Consider the following 10878-nt stretch of genomic DNA (forward strand, 5'->3'; position numbering starts at 1 on the left):
GATCCGTGGAAGTGTCCAAGGCCAGGTTGGAGCAACCTGGGATAGTGGAAGGTGTCCCTGCCCATGGCAGAGGCTGGTACTGGAAAAGCTTTAAGGTCCCTTCCACCCCAAACCATTCTGGGATTCTAGGATATTTGCGTGTGTTTTTAACTATTTTGTATTATCAGAGTAAACCAGCCATCCATGGATCTGTCCTGCTCTCTCTCGGTTCTCGCAGCATCCATGGCATTGCATCACTGAGACTGTTAGGTGTTCATTGCAGCCCACGGAGGGATCAGTTCCTCCCGCTAGTGACGAATATGTGATTGCAGGCTTTTTAGCCCTTCTATCCCCTTTTTTCAGTGCCTGCAGTGTTGGAAAATGAGAGCATCCAGGGGCTTTCTGATGTCACACCGATGAGCTGCAGGCAGCTCCTGCTCGTCTCTATCCATGTCCAGGGAAGCCAAACCTTGGAATTAGGGGCAGCGCTGGGTCAGCCATGGATTGTGCACGAGTTCAGGGATGCGACCCTCCACAACCCCCTCGAGGAGGTTTATAGATTTCAGGTGCGCCAGGGCAGGTTCAGGTTGGACATGAGGAGGAATTTCCCCACGGAAAAGGTGGTCAGGCCTTGGAACTGTCCAGGGACGTCTGGAGTCCCCCTCTCTGGCGGTGTCCAAGGAACGCCTGGACACGGCACTCTGTGCTCTGGGCTGCTGACAAGGTGGGGATCGGTTGACAGGCTGGACTCGATGATCTGGGAGGTCCTTTCCAACGGAAACGATTCGACGATTATCTGTAATTAACTGTCGCACACTGTAATTAACTGTGAGGCGGGCGGCGGGGCGGCCTCTTCCCTCAGAGATCGCCGCCCGGCCCCCGCTTCCCCTGCCGCCGATTCGCCAAAACCGCACGGAAAAATCGAACCTAGCAGATGCAAAATTAAAAAAAACCAACCAAACCAACACCACAAAAAAAACCCCCAAAAAACCAAAACCCCAACCCCCTCCCCCACATTTAAAATAAATTTAAAAAAACCCCTAAAAATTACTCGTAGAATAATAACTTTAAGCAAAGCGCCTCCCGGCCGTGCCTGGCCGTCCCCTCCGCCCCAGCGTGGCGAATGTGCGGGGCAGGCGGGAGGGCGCGGCACTCGGCCGGGGCACGGAGCGGGCGCGGAGCGGCCATGGCGCTGCTGAGGGGTGAGGTTCCCGTCCCACCGCGGATCCCTGGCTCCCTGAGGGGCTCCGGGGGGACCCTGAGGGCGGGCGGTCACGGCTCGGACGCTGTAGGGGGCCCTAACGCGCAGCAGCTCGTGGGGCCCTCAGGAATTACAAAGTAGAGCCCCCGAGAGCCGTTCCCGTCCTTCCCGGGGGGGATTTCCCATTATCCCTCCCCACGGTCCAGCACGGCCAGACAGCTGGAAGTAATTAGGAACCTCCAAAAAACACCTGGTTGCGTGGGGTGAGAGGGTGGGAATGGGGTTCAGAGAGTGGGAATGTGGTCAGAGGGTAAGAATGGGGTTCAGAGGGTGGGGAGGGGGTCGGAGAGTGTCAGTCACAGCCTCTGTTTTCAGCACTGCTTTATGTAGGAATTCAGTGTTCGGCTCCCTGCAGTGCTCGAGTCAGTTGTGCTGCAACAAATGCCTGGCAAGGGGTGCGTGTCTGTCATGTAACTGGGAATTTGAATTGTGTATGAGGAGCAGTTTCTTCATGGAAAGGGTTGTCCAGCCCTGGCGCAGCTGCCCACGACAGTGGTGGAATCCCCATCCCTGGAAGGATTTAAAAGCCGCGTGGATGTGGCACCTGGGGACATGGGTCAGTGGTGGCCTTGGCAGTGCTGGGGGAATGGTTGGACTCGATGGTCTTAGAGGTCTTTTCCAAGCCAGAAGATTCTGTAATTCTGTGATTCTCTGTTTACATGCAGTGGCTATAAGTGATGCCTGAGATGTCGGTGACTGGAAGTTTCTGTTGTCACATCCAGGCCCTGCCTGCGTTAGCACTGACAGTGCAGGATAAACTCTTTAAGTCGCAACAGGTCCTGGAAGTGTTTGGTGCAAAGAACTAATTTATGCTCTACATGGTTTAAATTCTGTGACTCTTAAAAATGAGGTAAACGCACCCTTTAAGACCTGCTCTTGTATGCAAACAAAATTGAAATTTATTGCAGTAGGGCTTTTTATCTGTTTGACAGCACTTTGCTAGTTGACAGACTGCACCTAAATAATAACATACATGTCAGTCATGGTGTGAGGTTGCAGTGCTAAAGCCTGTGTAGTCAGCATTGTATTAATTCTGATGGTTCTGCTGAGCTGGGTAGGACAGAGAGCACCTTGCCCATACTTGTTTCATCTTAGTTTTCTGTGCCTGCTGCAGAATTTTCTCTCATCTCAATCCACAATACTTTCATATACTGTTCTTGCTTCTAAATTTCTTTTTTTTATGTTACTGATTTTCTAGGGTTTCAAAACAGGATCTGATGAAGAATTATTTTCATACCAAGTGCATTTGAGATATGTTGGAGGATTAAATAGTGTTTCAGTTCCTGTTTGGCAGCAAGGGGTTAACAAAACCAGTTTATAAGATTTCTCAAGTATAGTGTTTGGTAAGGATTCAGAGTGACCTTTGCTTTCTTGCCCCAACAGTTTTCAGATCTCTATGTGTTTGATATTGTTCTGCTCTCATCCAGTGTTTATCACCTTGGAAAATGGCAGAGACTCTGGACTCTTGCTGTGGTAATGTAGGACAGAACTAATTAATGGAAATTTAGGAAGAGTTGTCAAAGGACAAAGAGTCCTTTTTTGCTCAGGGCTTCAGCCACCCCTTGTCGCCCCTCCTGAAATTCTGTGGAGGGAGTAGCATTTGTAGGTGCCTCTCCAATCAAGCAAAATTTGGCAGGCTCTGGAGTTAGGTACCCTTAGGGAGTGTCTGTGTTCAGTTTAATTCAGCATAACACAGATTGTGCTGCTGCTCCTTCATCTTCTCCTCTTACTGGTTCAGTCCAGCCTTCTCTCTGTCTTGAGTTGCTGTTTTGTTGAGCAGCCAGAAGGTGAACTCGGGCCCAGAAATGATCCAAGTGAAAACGAGCCCTTCATTTTCTGCTGAGTCTGGGTTAGTGTTCAGCTGCCTCTGTTGTGTGACCTGCCCTGGTTTATTGGCCCAGTGGTGCTGTTGGGAAGTGGGCAGCAGTGAGCAGTCTCTGTGAAAGAGAGAGAGGGATGTTGTTGTGAAAGGAATGTTTTAAGGGCAAAGTTCCATCCTCGCCCCTGTACTGTTCATGAGGCAACGCCACTGTGGATATGACTGAACAAATAATGTAGATAACTGGCAACCTGGCCAAAAGGGAGGAGAAGGAGTTCTTGTAGCTTGGTCAGGTCCCCAAGCTGGTCTGCAGCAAAGCTTTGTAATCAGTTAGGGTTGGCACGATCCGGAGGAGGCAGGGAATCAGTGGACATGAAGAGGGGTGAGGAATGTGAATGTCAAGGCCTGTTTTGCTGCAGGAAAGATATGCTGAGGAGGGAAGATTTAGATTGGGCATTGGGAAGAAGTTCTGTGCTGTGAGGTGAGGCCCTGGCACAGGTTGCCCAGAGCAGCTGTGGCTGCCTCATCCCTGGGAGTGTTCCAGGACAGGTTGGACGGGGCTTGGAGCAACCTGGGACAGTGGAAGGTGTCCCTGCCCATGGCAGAGGTGGCACTGGATGATCCTTAAAGTCCCTTCCTACCCAAACCATTCTGTGATATGACTCTGAGCATCCTCCCTGCACATTTTAGATCCCTACCCTGTGCTCAAGTCCTTGTCAGTGGGGAACCTTGACCTTGACCAGCTTGGAATGTCCTTTTCCAGCAGTCATGCAGCCTGGGATTCAAATACATGGGACATGGAGGAGCACCCTCTCTCTGACAAAAGAGAGCCAAGTAATACGAGTCAGATGACCTGAAATCAGTGTTCATGAGCAGCTTCACGAGCAGGCATTTTCATTTGCCTGCGTTTTTACATCTGTATATGTCCCTGCAGTGTTACCTAAAATAGCTGGGTGTTTGATGGGAGCTGTGGAAACGGGAGTTGTGAGCGGTATTGTTCAACTGGGGGAAAGTTCACAGCCTGCCTCCGACTTGTTTTTCTGCACGTGGGCGCAGAGAGGCACCGTGACAGGCAGCCAGGAGATGTTTGCTTTGGTTCATTCCAAGCTGGAATTTGTATGGACTGCTCCTGGCCCGTGCATTTGTACACATGTGGTTGCACATGGTCTCCTGCCTAGTGAAAACTGGATTTTCTTCTCAGAAACTGGAAGATTCATGCCAAAGCAGTTTAGGTGGCATATATATTTCTGTCAGGAGCATGAATTTTTTGATTAGGGAGTGTTTTTTCTCTCAAGCTAAAGGAATCAAAGTTGAAATGCATATCAAAAATGGGGATTTGTTTTGCTTTATTGTTTAGTTTTTGTTTTTTTTTTTTCTTTTGTGAAAACTGTTTCAGAATATAAGCCAAAAACGTGCTGATTTTTTTTAGCATGAGGGAATGGCCTCTTTGCTAAAAGCACTGTTCCTCATCTGATTTTTTCATAGGTGTCTACTACAGGATTTCCTAGATGTTACTGGCATGCTTTTAGTGCACTAGCACTAATGTTTGATGTATATGGCAGCCTCCTCCAAGTCCACATTTGTATCCAACCTTACTTTTTTGTCAGACCTCCCTGTGGGAAGAAGGTATTTCTGCAATCTTCCCAGCTTTTCTTTCTGACCGTTAATTCCTCATTCCTCCCCTGTCTGAAGCACCATTACATCATTCATCTTGAACTTCCTGTGTTCACGTTGCCTATACTTACAAAGTTTTGTGTGATTTTAGGATGTCACCCACTGGAGGCTGACCGGGGGCTCCCCTGTGTGTGAGGTGGTGCGCCTGTGGATAATTTCTGCCCCCGTTGCAGGTGTGTTCACTGTGGGTCATCTCTGCCCCCGTTGCAGGTGTGTTCATCGTTGCAGCCAAGCGCACTCCCTTTGGGACTTACGGGGGATCGCTGAAGGATTTCTCGGCCACCGACCTGACGGAACATGCTGCTCGAGCTGCGCTGGCCGCGGGCAAGGTCCCTCCCGAGATCATCGACAGCGTTGTTGTGGGTAACGTCATGCAGGTTGGTAGCCTGGAAAATCTGCTGCTCGGGGGCTATTTCAGGCACCCTCGGGGTGGCCCTATAGATAGCTGCCTCTGGCTGGCAGCCAAAGAGGTGGAAGTGAAAGGGGTGAGTAGCAATTTGCAGTGTAGTGTTTCCTGTTTGTGTTTGAGGGATGTGTCCTGCGTGATTTGTGGCACTTAGGCTTAGCTTGCTTTTTTTAGTGCCAGAGGTATTTAAACAAGGACGAGCTGACCTCCTAAAAGTAGGTATCAATTAACTAGTTAGTTGGTAATCCCAGGTACATTTCCCCTGTTTTAATGGCTTGAGCTGTGTGACTCAGCGATCAGTGGTTTTTTTCACTGGGTCGTACAAATCCCTTTCCTTATCAACCCTGTGATTTGAGTCCATTTCTCTTGTGTTTTCTATAGAATTTTTTTTGAGTGAATATGAGTTTCCTTTGAGCTGGAAGGATACATGCCTTGATTGGCAGAGACATTTGGACAATCGTGTCTTTTCCAAAGAGCTTGTGAGGAGGTTGTATGCATTGCAAAACTGCAGCTACCCACACATATAGATGAGGATCTTTGTTCTAGGCAAGACAGCAAAGAACATTTCTGCCTTTCTTTTTTTCCTTTGTGTTCTGATTTCGCCATTATTATTAAGGGTGGGGACTTTTATTTTGCCCTGTGTGTTTCAGGGATGTGGAAGAAACAAGTAACTAAGACAATAAGTGAAGAAACAGGCAGTATTCCTTTTTTGGATTTTCAGCCAAAAGAGTAGCTTTAAATTATTCTGTCTCCTACAGCTACCATCTCATCTTCATTTATTCAGCTTTTTAATTTTGTAAGAGCTGTCTGTGGCCTAGGAAAGAATTGCTACATTCAACTCTCTTTTAGTGCTTTCATATAAAAAATAGCAATCTCCTGATAAAGTTTCTTTTAATTTTGAAAGTACATTTCTATTCCTTTGCATTGTATTTCCTCATCCCAGTAGATTTTTTTTTTTAAATTCTGGTTTACTCATACTGTTTGATTAAGTTTAATTAATTATGAATGTATGACTATTTCAAACTCCCCTTCTTTAGCAGAAGTGGCTTGATTAATCTTAATTTTTTTTCTGAACTTGCATTAGTATTGTAGCACTGTGCACAGAACTTTGTCTTTCTTATACATTTTAGTTTGGGGCATGTTCCCCAAGAGCGTAAGTGTTCTCTCTGGTTTTGGGAGGCCTTCCCCTATTAGTCTGAGCAATATTAATTTACCTTAAAATAATTGCAGCTCGCTGGCCAGGATCTGCCCTTGTGTTAGCCTGCTGTGTGAGTGCTGTTTTGAAAATAAGGGAGAACATTAAGTTGCTGACTTTACACTTTCTTTAAAATGCACATAAAGACAGTGACACTTTCAGATCCTGTGTCTTCTTGAGCTGCGTCAAAGTGCTTCTTGTGAGTGGGGGGATTTCTGCTGAACATACACTTGTCTTCTGTCAGGGGTGCAATGACACCATTCTGACTTTTCATCAAGACTTTTTTGCTTTCCAAATCAATGAGAGCATGACAAAACCTCTTGCCTGTTCTGCCTGCAGAGCTCCTCAGATGCGATCTACATTGCAAGACATGTTGGCTTGCGTGTGGGAGTTCCCGTGTCCGTCCCAGCCCTCACCATCAACAGACTCTGTGGCTCTGGCTTCCAGTCCATTGCCAATGGCTGCCAGGTACAAAGCTGTATTTCTGTGTTAGTTGTAGCTTTTATCAGGCTGTTAACTTGTAGAAACATGTCCTTTGTGTTTGGGATGAGTCTTGACATGGATTTTTGGTAGAGATTTCTATTGTACAGCACAGTTTTTTGCAGGAGTTCAGCCACCACAGTGCCCCATTGTGCGGCTGGTTTTTAAAATCCAAGTATTGTAGTGATTTTTCTAGTTTAATATGAGGAATGCAACAAATGCTAGCTGGTGAAATACAGATCAGCTCTGCAGTAGTTGCATCCCACAATCCTGTTTGTTTGGACTGTAATTACTGGACTTGAGAAGTCTTTCATCTCTTGATCATTGTTTATGTTCTCACCTGGCTAGCTGTGTAAGCAGCAACCTGTGCTTTTTAAGTGTGCTTTTGTTCAAAGATCCAAACCTCTCATGGGTTTGGTAATTTATAGTGTCACTTCTTTTAAAATAGAAGAGAATCAACTTCTCTTTGAGCAGTTGGCCAAACCATTGAGTAGGAGTACAGGAATTTGTATTTCATTTGCTCATACATTGCTTTTATGAATACTTGAGCAAGCAGATCGTTTTGTGGGATTTTTTTGGTTTTGCTTGGCTAAATAGTTATTTTAGGTCTGACCCTCTAGAAGAAAAAAAGTCAAAAATGTAGAGCTAATGTTACATTTTGCAATAATATCCACCTGGCTGTTTTTCCTGGTGCTTTTTGCAAAGGCCATACACACACTTGTCCACACTGAAAAAACCTGCTGGAGAATGTGACGACTTTTACTGAAAATGTGGTGGTGAGGTCCTTTTCAAAGATGGCATTTCATCCATGCAGCCAGCGCTGCTTAGACGTTCATGGAGTGTTTAGTAACTATAGGAAGCATCTCAGCACATATTGCTACACACGAGTTATTAGCTAGAAATCTCAATCAAAGATCACAGAATCATGGAGCTGCTTGGGTTGGAAGGAGCCTTAAAGCTCATCCATTCCCACCCTGCTACCATGGGCAGGGACACCTTCCACTGTCCCAGGGTGCTCCAAGCCCCGTCCAGCCTGGCCTTGGACACTGCCAGGGATGGGGCAGCCACAGCTGCTCTGGGGTAATTTAATTTTCTTTCATTCGTTTGTAAATAACCTCAACAGTCCAACTCAGTGAATCGTTTTAAGGAAGCACTATTTTTGAACACTCTGATAGTGCATTTAAGAATTGGGGCTTTTAGCTTTTGTGTGCTTTGCCATTGATGAATTAATGTGTTTTGGATACTTATTTTGGCAGCTACCTAACGTTTGTCTCTTAAATTATGTCCCATTTTCTTCTAATCATAAGGTCTTACTTCAGGCTTTAAAGTTTAATTTGTATTCCTTTTGAGAAGAGTGGGAGCTCGAAACCACCAAGTTCAACCATTTGTGAACCAAACCACACAATCATGCAGATGCCTAATGTCTTTGTTCCTCTGCTCTGTCATGTGTGCACACCCATATTCTCTTCTTCCCTCATGGATACAATCATTCTTTGCTGAAAGGAAGAAAAAAGGACAAGGCACGAAGGAGACAGACCCTAACCTTAACGGAAGGGTAAACCCTTCATAAATACACACACATGACTGAGTTTGGATTCATTCTGGGTTTGCTGCTTTGTAGGTGACAACCTCTTTTTTAAAAACAGTTCTTATTTTCTTACTCAAACAGCAAGCTAAATCCTGGATCTGTTTTGTTTTTCTGTGTTAACAGGAAATTTGCCTGAATGACTCAGAAGTTGTTCTGTGTGGTGGAGCCGAAAGCATGAGCCAGGCTCCTTACGCGGTTCGAAAGGTTCGGTTTGGAACCAGATTAGGAGCAGAACTCAAGGTCTGGTACTTTTTTTGTTCTCTGAGCAAAGCAATGTTTAGTAGGCACTAAATCCTTGCAAATAAAACGATTGGAATTTAAAGCATTTATCTAATATTCAGACAGTATCAAAACAGTAGGTACAGGCAATTTTGTTAAGCATGCCGGTTTTCCAGCTTTTCCAAAACCATATTTGAGTTCCTGTTCTGTGTTAAACGTACCAGTAAACTCTTAAACACAAAATTTAGTTCACTTGGTACATCCCATGCAAGTATTAGGAACAAAATGTCTGTGAAATACAGGCACACACAGTTAAGGCAAGGCTAGTAATGCTGGCAGTAGGTAGTCAGGCTGGTAAAGAACACATATACCTCCAAGCTGTGAGCATCTCTCAGTTTCGAAAGTCGAAACTTGAAGTTAAATCCATTGACAGGTAAGTTACCTTTACGTTTTCTTCTGAAGATAAATCCTTAGTGAATACTGTGGGAAATGTGCAGCAGGATAAATGGATAATGTGCCACCATTTACTCAGTGGGTCATAACTGACAACCAAATGCAAAATTAGGATATTTCAGTGTTTGAGCCCTTTGGGTTTTTTTCCCATGCTGTATTTCCATTGTGAAGATGGTGAATATGATTTGTGCTTGGTTCTGTTCTTGTGTGGCACCGTGCCTAAGCCTCAGGTCCTACTGACAGCACCTTCACAAAGTTGTTGTTGTACTTGATACACCAAGTAGGTGCTACTGGGTTCTTACCATAAAGATAACTGAATTACACAGTGACAGGTAAATGAATGGTTTATCTTGCAGAACTTTGCTGCTGACAGAGATAATAAAACCCATCTGAACTGACCAGGCTTGCCTTTATCAGGTTGAGCGAAGGAAAAGTTGGGTATTTTCTTCCCTGAGATGTTATAGCCACAGAAACCTTGGCTCTAGTAAGGGGATTTTACCTGACAGTAGAGAAAGAGCTAAAGAATCAGTAGGCTGCTGTGCCTTCTCACAGTGCCTCCCGTGTCCTTCTTGGCAACCAGACAGGTGTGTTTGCTCACAGGGCTCTAATAAATAATTCATACAGAAGTGAAATATGCTGAAATACAAAAAATCTTTTTTTTAGGGCTCTTCCCAAGGCTCTTGGGGCCACGTGTGAGTGGAAAGAATCACACTAGAGCAGAATGGAGATTAACTAGAATAGCGCACAAGAACCTGCACACTGTTTTTCAGGGTGTTCGTTCTAATAAATCAATAAATATCTGTGGGTAACCTGAATTAATTTTACAAAGAGACTTTAGTTTCCAGGAGGCTGCTGAACAGTTAGAAGCTGTCAGTAATAGATACAGTATTGCTGTGCTTTCTAATTTTCTTCTTCTGATGTTCCACGCAGTTGGAGGACACGTTGTGGGAAGCCCTAACAGATACACATGTTAAAATACCTATGGCAGTGACAGCTGAAAACCTGGCTACAAAATACAGCATCTCCCGAGAGGACTGTGACCGATACGCGCTCAAAACGCAGCAGAGGTGCAAAGCTGGTGAGTAAATCGAGGAGTGGAAGTGTTTATGTGACACCAGTTTCAAGTCTAGTCAGTTTTTAGCATTGATTCAAAGTGTTCTCAGGTTTTCTCTGGCTCTTGGTGTAATTTGTCCTTCTGTACGCATACTGTAATTCGTGATTTCGTTGGCCCCATGGTAGAAATAACCCACTCTTAGGGGGTTTGACTTTGAAAGTATACTGAGTCAGGTGTTGTACCCCTCAGCAGGTTAAGTGGGAGCCCCTTTGCACTGCTTTCCTGTGCTTTCCTCAGGGACATTCCATAGCATGAGGCAGCAAACACCATTGGCCAGTCACGGGTCACCTCCTGCCTGAGCAGGATTCATGTTGGTGAATGTCATTTGTTGGTGCCCCGTTGGTGGGATGCAGCATTGTCCCAGGCATGCCTGACTGCCCTCCTTTCTTTCCACTGCATGGCAGAACAGTCTTCCACAGTGACCACATGCTTCTTGTGTGCCAGCCTGTGCTGTAATTAATCTAAATCCTTTTTCTTTCTTTTGCAATTTGAACGTTGTTCTTGAACGCTTGAGCAGCTGGAGCACATGGGATCTGAAGAGGGAATGTTTGTTTAGGAGCTGTGTTTTAAACTGTTCTCTGCGTGGTTTACATGCCCACAGCCTTAATTCAGAGGTGTTCAGCTCTGGGGCCTCCATCATAAGAAGGACCTGGAGCTGCTGCAGCCAGTCCAGAGGAGGCCACCGAGATG

At 45.5% G+C, this 10878-nt stretch overlaps 1 protein-coding gene across 1 annotated transcript in view; it reads left to right on the top strand.

Moving 5' to 3' along the window:
- Positions 1–1079: 1079 nt before the first annotated feature.
- ACAA2 (acetyl-CoA acyltransferase 2) overlaps positions 1080–10878 on the top strand; it is a 17687-nt gene continuing 7888 nt past the window's right edge. The window contains exons 1-5 of the mRNA XM_042028170.1: positions 1080–1181; positions 4944–5110; positions 6674–6802; positions 8526–8642; positions 10005–10152. Of these exons, the coding sequence (XP_041884104.1) occupies positions 1103–1181; positions 4944–5110; positions 6674–6802; positions 8526–8642; positions 10005–10152 (640 nt within the window). The 5' untranslated portion in view covers positions 1080–1102. The remainder of the gene's footprint in view (positions 1182–4943; positions 5111–6673; positions 6803–8525; positions 8643–10004; positions 10153–10878) is intronic.

The sequence above is a fragment of the Corvus kubaryi genome, unplaced genomic scaffold, assembly GCF_017639235.1.
Source record: "Corvus kubaryi isolate FWS band 111438036 unplaced genomic scaffold, C.kubaryi_AGA036_p1.0 37308, whole genome shotgun sequence".
Lineage (NCBI taxonomy): Eukaryota > Metazoa > Chordata > Aves > Passeriformes > Corvidae > Corvus > Corvus kubaryi.